The sequence below is a fragment of the Oncorhynchus gorbuscha genome, linkage group LG02 (assembly GCF_021184085.1).
Source record: "Oncorhynchus gorbuscha isolate QuinsamMale2020 ecotype Even-year linkage group LG02, OgorEven_v1.0, whole genome shotgun sequence".
Taxonomy (NCBI): domain Eukaryota; kingdom Metazoa; phylum Chordata; class Actinopteri; order Salmoniformes; family Salmonidae; genus Oncorhynchus; species Oncorhynchus gorbuscha.
Window position 1 is genome coordinate 75,088,448 of NC_060174.1, and position 15,946 is coordinate 75,104,393.

Below are 15,946 nucleotides of genomic sequence, written 5' to 3' on the forward strand. Positions count from 1 at the left end.
AATCGCCACTGCTCATGTGCAGGACAAAGTCTTCTTTTGAACTGTTCATCCCAGACACCATCCAGAAAATCATTCTGGACTGCACTGATTTGGAGGGAAGGTGTGTTTTTGGAGTGAGATTGACCAAATGAGGAATCCCTATGGGATGCAGAAACTGTCAGGGAACTTTTACCTACAATATTTCTGGAGGAAGAAAGTCAACAATCTGGTCAATCTGTTGATGAGCAGCTTAGGGGCCGGCCTCTTCCAGTTTGGAAATCTTAGAATCAAGATTTGGGCTGCCTGTGATGCACATTTTAAATGTAGGGGGGAGGGGTGGACAATTTAGACAAGCTATTAGAGGCCCACAATAGAATACATTTCTTAGCAAAGTATGTAATAGTCATAAGCAAATTTTCTCTGTCAGGATCAAGAACAAAGTCCTGCTGGGCATTAAGAAGATAGATACACGGGGTCATATCAAACTGTACCTCTAGTATTTTCTGTGCAGCAGTATGTACAGATTGCCAGAATCTGGCAATCTCCCTACAGCTCCAAAATACATGCATATAGGTTCCACTTTCAGAGGTACATCTTTTACAGTTAGGAGACATATCTGTTTTCATTCTATGGAGTCTCAAAGGAGTATAATAAAATTTGTAATTAGATTCTTTCATTTTTACACTGGTAGAGGAGCAGTATACCCTGTCGCAAACCTCAGCCCATAACTCATCACTGATAGTCAGACCAAGGTCATTTTCCCAGATTATTTTCAAAGGAGTAAAGGATTTCTCAGAAAGGAGTCTATAGATGTAAGATATTTTAATAAAAATTTGTAATTAGATCCATTTTTACACTGGTAGAGGAGCAGTATACCCTGTCGCAAACCTCAGCCCATAACTCATCACTGATAGTCAGACCAAGGTCATTTTCCCAGATTATTTTCAAAGGAGTGCACCAGGCTATCCATACATTTTAAAACAAGAAAATGGTGCTGTCTGCTTTGCTTAATATAAGGAATTACCTTTAATGGATTGTGCTGTGACAAGAAGGGTTTCAACTTCATTCAACTGAGTTCTAAACCTCCTCTTGGAGGTAAATGAGGAAATTACATGTCTAATTTGAAGATATTTTAAAAAATGGGATCTTGGCACATCGAATTCACTGCAGAGCTCTTGACAGGATTTCAGTGTAGTGGTTTTTTGATTAAATAGGTCTGAAAAGGTCCTGATTCCTAGAGTATGCCAAAGATTAAAGTTGGCATCCCTCAGGGCTTTTGGCAAGTCTGGGTTGCCTACTATAGGCGAGTGAGAACATATTTGGGAGGAAATGCCCCAAATGTTTTTTAAATGAACTCAGTTGGGATCTCAACTTGCTGTGAGTTAGAATAGTAGAATACACAAGGTGCCAGGGTTGGGGTCAATTCCATTTCAATTCAGGAAATACAATGAAATTCCAACTCCAATTATCTTCTAATGCTTTTCAATGAGGAAAATGTGGATTTGGGTTTACTTTCTGAATTTAAATGTAATTGACCCAACCCTGCAAGGTGCAATTTTGAAATTTGGTTGTGCATCTGAAATGTCACTTAATTAGATTGGTAAGTAAGTCTAGCCAGCTATCTAAAGATGTAGTAATCATGGTCAAATTACCATCCAGGGGCCCCCATTGATTTTGTTAGTAATTCTCACTCAGGTATCATATTCAAAAACTGCTAACATTTCTCTGGACAGCATGGCAAAATGTGTAGAATTGCCGAAAACTTGCTTTAAAACTGCAACATTTGCTGTAAGCCCCATGGAAAAATGTGTATAATTACAGGAAATTAAATGGTTTCTCTTCCTTGTCGAGGGGTCCACTAAAATGTTTGGCCCGCAAAAGGCTTGGGGCTGGCTCTGACTGCATGTGTGGGTACAGAGACCTGTGCGCCACTGCGGCCTGTCGTGAGTTAGGAATTTGTGACCCCCCCCACCCCCATCAGTTGCACATACCTGGTGTAAAACATCATCACAATGTTATATTAAGTATACAGTCAATACATGTGACTGCCTATGAATGTAATTTGTCACACATCCCTTTCACTCTTCTGTGTCTCAGTAGTATAGTAGTGTAATGCTACTGCCACCTCGTGGCTACTTCTCATGACATATTTCCACAATACTACCACAGTTGAGTAGTTACAAAGCAACCCTGAAGTAATCCATATCTTTCTTCCCCAATTCCCTTATAAAAGTTTGTCTAACTATACAACCCATATTTCAAACCTAATATATACATCTTTATAAATACTGTAGTCAGTCATTGGTTCTTCACAGAGTTTGAGTGGCTGCGTCTGGGAGCTTCAGCACCAACACCAAGCTCGTCCAGGCAGCACTGCAGGTTGGCGTTCCTGTCAGGGTAGTGGTTCTCTTTAATCTTCTTCCTGATAATGGCGGCCGTCTCCTCAGAGGCCGATGAGCATTTGTTCTTATCGGGTAGGAAGCGTTGTAGCAGCTCCTGATTGGCTGTCTGGGCCATGCCCAACAGGAAGCGCAGGAAGACATCCAGGTTTCCATCTGGGCTCTGTAAGCTTCTCTCTATAGCACTGCGGTGCATGTCCAGCAGCCCGGGGTCCTTGAACATGCGTGAGAACTTGCTATTCCGTGGCTGCTGCAGGACGTTCTGCCCCGTACACCTCCAGGTGAGGAACACGTAGAGGGCAGCCAGGTATTCTTGGATGGTGGGGTGGATGAAAGTCTGGATCCTCTCCTGGTACATGACAAACTGCTCGATCAGGAACTCAATGCACAGGCCACTATTGGTGACAGCCTCAGCGACATCCACGCCGCAGTCCTTCCAGGTGGCCTTGCCAATGACCATCTGGTTTTTCTCTAGCATTGTAAAGGCTAGTTTGCCCAGATTAATCAGGAAGTCCCTCTCCTCTTCCGGGGTGCGGGAGGCTGATCCCCTGGCACCACGCACATGCAGGTGCACCAGCAGCAGGCGAGTGTACATCAGGGTCAGCCCCTTGGGCAGCTCTGCATCCGGCCCCTTCTCCCTAAACGTGTGCTGGAAAACCTCCCGCACCACACAGCAGAACATGGGCAGATGGCACATGATGTTGAGGGTCTTGCAGGAGGTCAGGTGGGCAATCACCTTATCGGCCTGTGCTGGGTCCTGAAACCTCCTCCTGAAGTACTCTTCCTTCTGTTCGTTGGTGAAGCCACGGACCTCCAACACCTGGTGCACAGACTCTGGGGGCAGCCGACTGGAGGTGAGGGGGCGAGAGATGATCCAGAGGAGAGACGAGGGGAGCAGGTTGCCCCTAATCAGGTTGGTTACCACCACGTGCATGGCGGCTGGTTCAGTGCTGTCACACCAAGTCTCAGTGCGATGGAAGTCCAGGGAATGTGCATACTCGTCCAGCCCGTCACAGATGAACATGACCTTGCCTTCGTCGCACTCGAAGGTGGGCAACGCCTTGGTCTCGGGGTAGAGTGTGTGGACGATCTCCAGGAGGCTAATCTTCAGTTTCAGCATGAGGTTGAGCTCTTTGAAGGGCAGTGGGAACAGGAAGTAGACATGATTGTGCTTGCGCTCCTCTGCCCAGTCCATGATGAACTTCTGCACGGCCATAGACTTCCCTACCCCGGCGATGCCGTTGGTCACTATATGACTCACATGCTTCTCATAAATCACATCGGGGTCAAAGATCTGGCTACAGGTGATCCGCTTCTCTTCCTTGCGATTGGTGGACAGCTTGTCGATCTTTCTGACCTCGTGCTCGATGTTGGGCCCAGCATTGCCTCGGTCTGTTATATAGAGCTCATTAAAGATACTGTCAAAGGCCTTATGCTCTCCCTGCTGGGCAACACCCTCACACACCCAGCTGTACTTTCTCAACAGAGTGCCTCTCAGCTCATAACGCACCTCATCTGCACAGAGAGAACACAGGCATTAAAAAAGGCACAGTCTAGTATATTTCCTGTTCAATGGCCATTTAAATTCAACATTTTAGTGTATAACCCATTGGTTCTTGAAGTACTGTATAATGTATAAATAGCTCAACTATTACCCTATCATAACTCAAAGTTTACATTTGTTACTTATCGTTATTGCATGAATCAAATGAAATAAAGCCAACGTGCATACTTTTCTTGCAGAGGTCCGTGAGGTAGGCATCCAGGCGTTTGAGGCCCATGTCCTTCAGCAGGGCCTTGGTGAGCTGCAGGGCCACCTCTAGGTCATAGAACTCCAGTAGTCTATCCACCAGGTCCACCATGTCCATGCCCTGGGGAGGAGAGCTGAATGACTCTGGGTAGCGCTTCCACAGCGTGATCTTAAATGTCCTCAAATCATCCTTCCCCAGTTTCTCCAGTGTCTTCCTGATGGCCTGGGGTCCACAGAATACAATTAAAACAAGAGAAAAGCCATTCTCATCCACTACACTTAACTTTAGGGACATGCTAACATTTGTTGCTGAACATACAGTACATCACCTAGACTAGAGTGAAATGTGAGCCCACCTTGAAGGTGAAGTCTACAGTCAGGGCAGGGTGCCTCTTCTCGTCTGGGTTTTTGATCAGCTCTGGTCTTGGAGGTTCCACTGCAGGACCCTCTTCTTTAGGTGCAGCGTCTTGAGACCTGGAGAGGCGGTGGTAGATTAAATATTGCGACACATACTGGTGCATGAGCCTATCCACCGATTTGACCATTTGTAAACAAATGGACATACATGCACCAACGTTATACTCAGGAATAAATACTCAGATAAACGTATGCATAATTACACCCTAATAACACACTTCAACCGATTGCATCCTGTCTGTGCCTGATCAAACATGGATGACTTCTTACTTCCTGGTTCTGGTCTCACAGTCACTGTCCATGGAGTAGCCACTGGAGTAAGACTCTGTTCTTTCCAGCTGGACTCTAAATAGAACATCACATGGAAAATGAATTAATCATCAGCAGTAGTGAACTAGTGCTGCTTCAAGGAACCGTTCACATAATATAACTAATATGTTCACGTACTGTAGTCCTTTAACGGTCTGTGTTCCTATTTCGTGTTAATACTTTGTAAAGAAAAATGTAACGCAAGTGTATGTATTTTGTGTGTGACCAAATGCTTTTCATTTTACTGTATGTTAATGTAAGTGTATGCGTGTCTATAAATCAACATGTTTTAGTGTACCTAGTAGCAGACAGCTCAGTTTCTTCATCCAGTTCATCAGATGGCCAGAATTGTGTATCACTATTTACCGAATTGTAGCTGTGGACCGGGGGATTGAGCCCTTTCCACATCATGCCTGCCAAACACACCAAATAAACACACACACACAAACTATGAATGATTGAGGATGGGGAAAGGGACAAGCTTAATTCTGGGCACATGACATGTGCTGTGTGTTGTGGTATGGTCAGTGTCTCACCAGTGAGTAGTGTCCATGGGTCTCAGGCCATCTCCCAGGTCCAGGGAGGGTCTCCTCTCAGGCACATAGAAAGCCTCCTCTCCCTCATCAGACATAGAGATTGTACTTCTTCCGCGGCCAGACACACCCTCTCCTAAGGGAAAACTGACATCTGATATAGTTTCCCCTCCTTCATGCTCCATCGTGTCAGAGCCTCGCCCAGCCATCCTGGAGGACCTCCGGTGTACAGGTTCCGGGTCACAGTTCAAAGTCTGACGTCAATGGCTACTTGAATATTGCCAGACAGTAGACCCGTGTTGCAAGAAAATAAAAAAACACCCATACCAGTCGATCACATTTTTACCATTATCATAAGTAATACTATAACAATTACAGACTCGTTGCAACTTGCGAATAGGTCTCTCTTACCAAGAAAAAAAAGCTGAAAATATCGAAGCTTTCTGTTCCCGAGGAGAGCTTGTTTTGAAACCTCTGGCCTCCTAAATTCACCTGTTTGCCTCATTTATGGCGATTCACTTTACTAAAGCATAATGTGTACGCGTTCAAAATAAACGTAACATAACCCTAGAGCTAATAAACGGCAAATGTTCCCAGTTAAAATGCGAAATATAGACCACAGACAGGGCCGCAGTAACTTTTGACTCCGACAAACAGGAACAGTAAAGTATTATCACAGATATAACAATGAGACAGATATTTCACCCGGATGTTTAAATGTGAAGCATCCGGTTGGCATTTCCCCTCACTGCCAAATATGGTAGAGAGGAAGCCCAATGGCCGGCAGTGGGAGAAGATGGAACGAGATACATTTGGCCGATATTCTAATGATTTACTCATCGATTAAACGTTTAATCTCAATTTTTCTGTTCCCAGAACTACAATCTGTTATAGACAGAGTAGACTAAGTTTTGTGAACTTTACCCTTTGCCAAAGTTTCACAAAATTGCGTTGTTTAGAAGAAGTGCAAAGGCGAATTGAGTTATTGCACACGCGCACTTCACAGAATAGGCGTTCCCCAACGGAAATATGCAAATATTGTCTAGAACGGGCCAATAGAATCTTGCTAGTTTTGTCCACTATGGCTAATTTGTTCCCATTTGAAATGACAGGCTGTGGTATATCTTGGTTTAGTCATAAAAATCTTTGGTACTATTCTGCCAGTAGCATAACGCTGACGTCACTTTAAAAGAAAATGTTTTATGATGAAACCTTCAAAATAAAAGCCCACATTGTAATATCATCAGCTGATTAAAAATGTATTGAATGTTATATCAATGGCCACTTGTATTGTGTCTACAAGAAAACATAAGTCATTTATGAAAACAAATAAAAAATATGGTTTTAAATTATTATTATTTAAAGACCAATAATGAAAAAATACAATGTTGACACTGGTATGTTAAGTACATTGAACTGTAGAGAGACAACTTTACTACCTGTCTCAGCTAAAGGGGTGGGAAATAATTAGTAGTGTCTACTAACCAAATATGATTCGTTTTGAGGGGGCTCCACCCCCTACATAGCCCCCGATACAATACATATTGGATTGTAGAGAGAACTTTTCTACCTGTCTCAGCTAAAGTTAGGTGGGAAATACTTAGTATGATTCGTTTTTGGAGGGGGACTGTGTCATACATATCCAGTAGCAATTCTCCGCCCCCTCCCTTTAGCTGAGACTTTGCTCCCGAGTGGCGCAGCGGTCTAAGGCACTGCATCTCAGTGCTGGAGGCGTCACTACAGACCCTTGTTCGATTCCAGGCTGTATCACAACCGGCCGTGATTGGGAGTTCCATAGGGCATCGCACAATTGGCCCAGCATTGTCCGGGTTAGGGTTTGGCCGGGGTAGGCCGTCATTGTAAATAAGAATTGGTTCTTATCTGACTTGCCTGATAAAAATGTAAAAAGCTGAGACAGGTAGAAAAGTTCTCTCTACAACCCAATATGTATTTAATATATAGTGTCTTGCATTGGGTGCTATGGAAGGGGTGGAGTAAAAAGCCAGCAGCAGGTCGTGTGACACAGCCTCCCTCAAACACAAACTATATTTGGTTAGTAGAGACCCTAATGAATATTTTCCACTTTAGCTGAGACAGCTGTATTTTTCTCTCTACAACCAAATGTGTATCCCATGTACATTGCAGTGAATGGAGTGGGTTGAGTAAGGAGCACTCTGTATTAAACCCATCACTCAACACAAGAGTCCAATTTAAGTTTTTGCAGAAGTAAATGCAATATAGCAAGCAAAACACTGAAATGGTAGATTTGCAGTGGAAGAATGTGCAAAGTAGAGATAGAAATAATGGGGTGCAAAGGAGCAAAATAAATAAATAAATATAGTAGGGGGAAAGTTGTTTGGGCTAAATTATAGATGGGCTATATACAGGTGCAGTAATCTGTGAGCTGCTCTGACAGCCGGTGCTTAAAGCTAGTGAGGGAGATAAGTATTTCCAGTTTCAGAGATTTTTGTAGTTCGTTCTAGTCATTGGCAGCAGAGAACTGGAAGGAGAGGCGACCAAAGGAAGAATTGGTTTTGGGGGTAACCAGAGAGATATACCTGTTGGAGCGCGTGCTACATGTGGGTGCTGCTATGGTGACCAGCAAGCTGAGATAAGGGGGGACTTTACCTAGCAGGGTCTTGTAGATGACCTGGAGCCAGTGGGTTGGGCGATGAGTATGAAGCAAGGGCCAGCCAACGAGAGCGTACAGGTCGCAGTGGTGGGTAGTATATGGGGCTTTGGTGACGAAACGGATGGCACTGTGATAGACTGCATCCAATTTATTGGAGGCTATTTTGTAAATGACATCGCCGAAATCAAGGATCGGTAGGATGGTCAGTTTTACAAGGGTATGTTTGGTAGCATGAGTGAAGGATGCTTTGTTGCGAAATAGGAAGCCAATTCTAGATTTAACTTTGTATTGGAGATGTTTGATGTGAGTCTGGAAGGATAATTTACAGTCTAACCAGACACCTAGGTATTTGTAGTTGTCCACATATTCAAAGTCAGAACCGTCCAGAGTAGTGATGATGGATGAGCGGGCAGGTGCAGGCAGCGATCGGTTGAAGAGCATGCATTTAGTTTTACTTGTATTTAAGAGCAATTGGAGGCCACGGAAGGAGAGTTGTATGGCATTGAAGCTCGTCTGGAGGGTTGTTAACAGTGTCCAAAATGTTGTCTGAAAATGTTGTAGTTAGGGATGAAGATTTCAGAATTTTTGGTGGTCTTCCTAAGCCAGGATTCAGACACGACTAGAACATCCGGGTTGGCAGAGTGTGCTAAAGCAGTGAATAAAACAAACTTAGGGAGGAGGCTTCTAATGTTAACATGCATGAAACCAAGGCTATTACGGTTACAGAAGTCATCAAAAGAGAGCGCCTGGGGAATAGGAGTGGAGCTAGGCACCGCAGGGCCTGGATTCACCTCTACATCACCAGAGGAACAGAGGAGGAGTAGGATAAGGATACGGCTAAAAGCTATGAGAATTGGTCGTCCAGAACGTCCAGAACAGGGGGCGATAAAATAGCTTCAAGGTATAATGTACAGACAAAGGTATGGTAGGATGTGAATACAGTGGAGGTAAACATAGGTATTGAGTGATGATGAGAGAGATATTGTCTCTAGAAACATCATTGAATCCAGGTGATGTCATCGCATGTGTGGGTGGGAGTATCTGGAGCATCAGCATTTATGGGTTTGATTATAGGCTCAAAATAGCCAGAAACAAATAACTTTTTTTCTGAAACTCGTCAGTCTATTCTTGTTCTGAGAACTGAAGGCTATTCCATGAGAGAAATTGCCAAGAAACTGAAGATCTCATACAACGCTGTGTACTACTCCCTTCACAGAACAGCGCAAACTGGCTCTAACCAGAATAGAAAGAGGAGTGGGAGGCCCCGGTGCACAACTGAGCAAGAGGACAAGTACATCAGTGTCTAGTCTGAGAAACAGACGCCTCACAAGTCCTCAACTGGCAGCATCATTAAATAGTACCAGTCTCAACGTCATCAGTGAAGAGGAGACTCCATCGATATACACAATCTCATTCATACCACTGAACAAAAACATAAACCCAACATGTAAAGTGTTGGTCCCATGTTTCATGAGCTGAAATAAAATATCCAAGAAATGTTTCATACGCACAAAAAGAGTATTTTTCTCAAATGTTGTTCACAAATTTGTTCATTTTTATTTCTCAAATCCATCCACCTGACAGGTTGTTGATTAAATAGTCAGGTGCAAATTTGTTCACATCCCTATTAGTGAGTATTTCTCCTTTGCCAAGAGAATCCATCCACCTGACAGGTCTGACACATCAAGAAGCTGATTAAATAGTCAGGTGCACCTTGTGTTGGGAACAATAAAAGGACACTCTAAAATGTGCAATTTTGTCACACGACACAATGCCACAGATGTCTCAAGTTTTGTGGGAGTGTGGTATTTGCATGCTGAATGCATGCATGTCCACCAAATCCGTTGCCATATAATTGAATGTTAATTTCTCGACCATAAGCCACCTCCAACATCGTTTTAGAGAATTTGGCAGTATGTCCAACCGGCTTCGCAACAACAGACCAAGTGTATGGCGTCGTGTGATCAAGTGGTTTGCTGATGTCAACGTTGTGAACGGAGTGCCCTATGGTGGCGGTGGGGTTATGGTGTGGGCAGGCATAAGCTACGGAGAATGAACATAATTGCATTTTATCGATGGCATTTTGAATGCACAGAGATACTGTGATGAGATCCTGAGGCCCAGGATTGTCGTGCCATTCATCCGCCGCCATCACCTCATGTTTCAGTATGATATTGCACGGCCCCATGTCGAAAGGATCTATACACAAGTCCTGGAATTGTGAAAATGTCCCAGTTCTTCCATGGCCTGCATACTCACCAGACATGTCTCAAATTGAGAATGTTTGGGATGCTCTGGATTGACGTGTACGACAGCGTGTTCCAGTTCCCAACAATATCCAGCAACTTTGCAACAGCCTGATCAAACTCTATGCGAAGGAGATGTGTCGCACTGCATTAGGCAAATGGTGGTCACACCAGATACTGACTGGTTTTCTGATCCACTTCGCAACTTTTTTTAGAGGTATCTGTGACCAACAGATGCATATCTGTATTCCCATTCATGTGAAATCCATAGATTAGGGCCTAATGAATTTATTCAGATCCCTTGACTTTTTCCACATTTTGTTACGTTACAGCCTTATTCTAAAATTGGGGAAGGGTACCAGAAATGTCTGCAGCAATGAAGGCTCCAAAGAACACATTGGCATTCGTAAATGGAAGAAGTTTGGAACTGTTATGCACGTGAGTGAGGACCCAAAAGCGGTTTAACAAATACAGAGTCCTTTAATGTCAAAACACAGGGAAGACATAGATCCTCTTCAGATGTATATAATGGCAAAATAGACAACCCGCAGAGAGGGCGACAAATGAATCATCAAGTCCTTCTGATACTTTCAGAAGAGTCCCCTTCTTAGCAGCAGAGGAGAATAGCTGGGTTAGCGGCGACAGACTGCTGGTCTCTCTGGGTAGGCGTGGGTCGTAGAGGACAGAGGTACCTGATCACACATAGCATCAGAAGAACAGGCAGATTCCGACAGGACGGGACAAGGGTGAAGCAAACGAGACGATAGTTTGGTTCTGGCATGAGAAACTCAAACAAGAATCTGACAAAGACAGAAGCAGGAACAGAGAGAGAAATAGAGACCTAATCAGAGGGAAAAAGGGAACAGGTGGGAAAAGGGTGAACGAGGTAGTTAGAGAAGATGAGGAACAGTTGGGGGAAGGAGAGGAAGAGAAGGTAACCTAATACGACCAGCAGAGAGAGACAGAGTGAAGAGAAAGAACAGGAACAAGACATAATATGACAATACATGACAGTACCCCCCCACTCGCCGAGCGCCTCCTGGCGCACTCGAGGAGGAAACCTGGCGGCAACGGAGGAAATCATCGATCAGCGAACGGTCCAGCACATCCCGAGAGGGATCCCAACTCCTTTCCTCAGGACCATACCCCTCCCAATCCACTAGGTACTGATGACCACGGCCCCGAGGACGCATGTCCAAAATCTTACGGACCCTGTAGATAGGTGCGCCCTCGACAAGGATGGGGGGGGGAGACGAGCGGGGGCGCGAAGGACGGCTTAACACAGGAGACATGGAAGACCGGGTGGACGCGACGAAGATATCGCGGGAGAAGAAGTCGCACTGCGACAGGATTAATGATCTGAGAAATACGGAACGGACCAATGAACCGCGGGGTCAACTTGCGAGAAGCTGTCTTAAGGGGAAGGTTTTGAGTGGAGAGCCATACTCTCTGACCGCGACAATATCTAGGACTCTTAGTTCTACGCTTATTAGCGGCTCTCACAGTCTGCGCCCTATAACGGCAAAGTGCAGACCTGACCCTCTTCCAGGTGTGCTCACGTTGGACAAAAGCCTGAGCGGAGGGGACGCTGAACTCGGCGAGCTGAGACGAGAACAGCGGAGGCTGGTACCCGAGGCTACTCTGAAAAGGAGATAGCCCGGTCGCAGACGAAGGAAGCGAGTTGTGGGCGTATTCTGCCCAAGGGAGCTGTTCTGACCAAGACGCAGGGTTACAAAAAGAAAGACTGCGTAAGATGCGACCAATAGTCTGATTGGCCCGTTCTGCTTGACCGTTGGACTGGGGGTGAAAGCCGGAAGAGTGACTGACGGAAGCCCCAATCAAACGGCAAAACTCCTTCCAAAATTGAGACTTGAATTGCGGACCCCTGTCCGAAACGACGTCTGACGGAAGGCCATGAATTCTGAAAACATTCTCGATGATGATTTGTGCCGTTTCTTTAGCAGAAGGGAGCTTAGCGAGGGGAATAAAATGAGCCGCCTTAGAGAACCTATTGACAACCGTAAGAATAACAGTCTTCCCCGCTGATGAAGGCAGTCCGGTGATAAAATCTAAGGCGATGTGAGACCACGGTCGAGAGGGAATGGGAAGCGGTCTGAGACGGCCGGCAGGAGGGGAGTTACCGGACTTAGTCTGCGCGCAGACCGAACAAGAAGCCACGAAACGACGCGTGTCACGATCCCGAGTGGGCCACCAAAAACGCTGGCGGATGGAAGCAAGCGTACCCCGAACGCCGGGGTGGCCGGCCAACTTGGCAGAGTGAGCCCACTGAAGAACGGCCAGACGAGTAGGAACGGGAACGAAAAGAAGGTTCCTAGGACAAGCGCGCGGTGACGGAGTGTGAGTGAGTGCTTGCTTTACCTGTCTCTCAATTCCCCAGACGGTCAACCCGACAACACGCCCCTCAGGGAGAATCCCCTCGGGGTCGGTGGAGACTACTGAAGAACTGAAGAGACGAGATAAAGCATCAGGCTTGGTGTTCTTAGAGCCCGGACGATAAGAAATTACGAACTCGAAACGAGCGGAAAAACAGCGCCCAACGAGCATGACGCGCATTAAGTCATTTGGCAGAACGGATGTACTCAAGGTTCCTATGGTCAGTCCAAACAACAAAAGGAACGGTCGCCCCCTCTAACCACTGTCGCCATTCGCCTAGGGCTAAGCGGATGGCGAGCAGTTCGCGGTTTCCCACATCATAGTTACGTTCCGACGGCGACAGGCGATGAGAAAAATACGTGCAAGGGTGGACCTTGTCGTCAGAGAGGGAGCGCTGAGAAAGAATGGCTCCCACGCCCACCTCTGACGCGTCAACCTCGACAACGAACTGTCTAGAGACGTCAGGTGTAACAAGGATAGGTGCAGATGTAAAACGATTCTTGAGAAGATCAAAAGCTCCCTGGGCGGAAACGGACCACTTAAAGCACGTCTTGACAGAAGTAAGGGCTGTGAGAGGAGCTGCCACCTGACCGAAATTACGGATGAAACGACGATAGAAATTCGCGAAGCCGAGAAAGCGCTGCAGCTCGACACGTGACTTAGGAACGGGCCAATCAATGACAGCTTGGACCTTAGTGGGATCCATCTTAATGCCTTCAGCGGAAATAACAGAACCAAGGAATGTGACGGAGGAGGCATGAATAGTGCACTTCTCAGCCTTCACATAAAGACAATTCTCTAAAAGGCGCTGGAGGACACGTCGAACGTGCTGAACATGAATCTGGAGTGATGGTCAAAAAATAAGGATATCGTCAAGGTAAACGAAAACAAAGATGTTCAACATGTCTCTCAGGACGTCATTTACTAATGCCTGAAAGACAGCTGGAGCGTTAGCGAGGCCGAAAGGAAGAACCCGGTATTCAAAGTGCCCTAACAGAGTGTTAAACGCCGTTTTCCACTCCTCCCCCTCCCTGATGCGCACGAGATGGTAAGCGTTACGAAGGTCCAACTTAGTGAAAAACCTGGCTCCCTGCAGGATCCCGAAGGCTGAAGACATAAGAGGGAGCGGATAACGATTCTTAACTGTTATGTCATTCAGCCCTCGATAATCTACGCAGGGGCGCAGGGACCCGTCCTTTTTCTTAACAAAAAACCCCCCCCTCCGGCGGGAGAGGAGGAGGGGACTACGGTACCGGCGTCGAGAGCTACAGACAAATAATCTTCGAGAGCCTTACGTTCGGGAGCCGACAGACAGTATAGTCTACCCCGGGGGGGAGTGGTTCCCGGAAGGAGATCAATACTACAATCATACGACCGGTGCGGAGGAAGAGAGGTGGCCCTGGACCGACTGAACACCGTGCGCAGATCGTGATATTCCTCCGGCACCCCCGTCAAATCACCAGGCTCCTCCTGTGAAGAAGGGACAGAGGAAACAGGAGGGATAGCAGACATTAAACATTTCACATGACAAGAGACGTTCCAGGAGAGGATAGAATTACTAGACCAATTAATAGAAGGATTATGACAAACTAGCCAGGGATGGCCCAAAACAACAGGTGTAAAAGGTGAATGAAAAAAAAAAAAAAAAAAGTTTCGCTATGATTACCAGAGACAGTGAGGGTTAAAGGTAGCGTTTCACGCTGAATCCTGGGGAGAGAACTACCATCCAAAGCGAACAAGGCCGTGGGCTCCCTTAACTGTCTGAAAGGAATGTCATGTTCCCGAGCCCAGGTCTCGTCCATAAAACAGCCCTCCGCCCCAGAGTCTATCAAGGCACTGCAGGAAGCTGACGAACCGGTCCAGCGTAGATGGACCATCAAGGTACTGCAGGATCTTGAAGGAGAGACCAGAGTAGTAGCGCTCACCAGTAGCCCTCCGCTTACTGATGAGCTCTGGCTTTTACTGGACATGAAGTGACAAAATGACCAGCGGAACCGCAATAGAGACAGAGGCGGTTGGTGATTCTCTGTTCCCTCTCCTTAGTCGAGATGCGGATACCCCCCAGCTGCATAGGCTCAGCACCCGAGCCGGCGGAGGAAGATGGTAGTGATGCGGAGAGGGGGGCAACGGAGAACGCAAGCTCCCTCTCCACGAGCTCGGCGACGAAGGTAAAACCCGTCGCTCAATGCGAATAGCAAGTTCAATCAAGGAATCCACGCTGGAAGGAACCTCCCGGGAGAGAATCTCATCCTTTACCTCTGCGCGGAGACCCTCCAGAAAACGAGTGAGCAAAGCCGGCTCGTTCCAGTCACTGGAGGCGGCAAGAGTGCGAAACTCAATAGAGTAATCTGTTATGGATCGATTACCTTGACATAGGGAAGACAGGACCCTGGAAGCTTCCTCCCCAAAAACAGAATGATCAAAAACCCGTATCATCTCCTCCTTAAAGTCCTGATACTGGTTAGTACACTTAGCCCTCGCCTCCCAGATTGCCGTGCCCCACTCACGAGCCCGTCCAGTAAGGAGAGATATGATGTAGGCGATACGAGCTGTGCTCCTGGAGTAAGTGTTGGGCTGGAGAGAAAACACAATATCACACTGGGTGAGGAACGAGCGGCATTCAGTGCGCTCCCCAGAGTAACACGGCGGGTTATTGATTCTGGGCTCCGGAGATTCGGAAGCCCTGGAAGTGGCCGGTGGATCGAGGCGGAGATGGTGAATCTGTTTTGTGAGGTCGGAGACTTGGGCGGCCAGGGTCTCAACGGCATGTCGAGCAGCAGACAATTCCTGCTCGTGTCTGCCTAGCATCGCTCCCTGGATCTCGACGGCTGAGTGGAGAGGATCCGAAGTCGCTGGGTCCATTCTTGGTCAGATTCTTCTGTTATGCACGTGAGTGAGGACCCAAAAGCGGTTTAACAAATACAGAGTCCTTTAATGTCAAAACACAGGGAAGACATAATTCCTCTTTAGATGTATATAATGGCAAAATAGACAACCCGCAGAGAGGGCGACAAATGAATCATAAAGTCCTTCTGATACTTTCAGAAGAGTCCCCTTCTTAGCAGCAGAGGAGAATAGCTGGGTTAGTGGCGACAGACTGCTGGTCTCTCTGGGTAGGCGTGGGTCGTAGAGGACAGAGGTACCTGATCACACGTAGCATCAGAAGAACAGGCAGATTCCGACAGGACGGGACAAGGGTGAAGCAAACGAGACGATAGTTTGGTTCTGGCATGAGAAACTCAAACGAGAATCTGACAAAGACAGAAGCAGGAACAGAGAGAGAAATA

The 15,946-nt window shown here is 46.5% G+C and overlaps 1 protein-coding gene across 1 annotated transcript; it reads right to left on the reverse strand.

Annotated features, from left to right (window-relative positions):
* Positions 1-1,207: 1,207 nt before the first annotated feature.
* nlrc3l1 (NLR family, CARD domain containing 3-like 1) lies at positions 1,208-6,058 on the reverse strand. The gene is made up of 6 exons (XM_046296974.1): positions 5,391-6,058; positions 5,153-5,267; positions 4,816-4,890; positions 4,485-4,602; positions 4,111-4,351; positions 1,208-3,893 (listed from the first exon to the last, which is right to left on the reverse strand). The coding sequence occupies exons 2-6, from the start codon at positions 5,263-5,265 to the stop codon at positions 2,278-2,280; spliced, it is 2,163 nt and encodes a 720-aa protein (XP_046152930.1). The 5' UTR covers positions 5,266-5,267; positions 5,391-6,058; the 3' UTR covers positions 1,208-2,277.
* Positions 6,059-15,946: the final 9,888 nt, after the last annotated feature.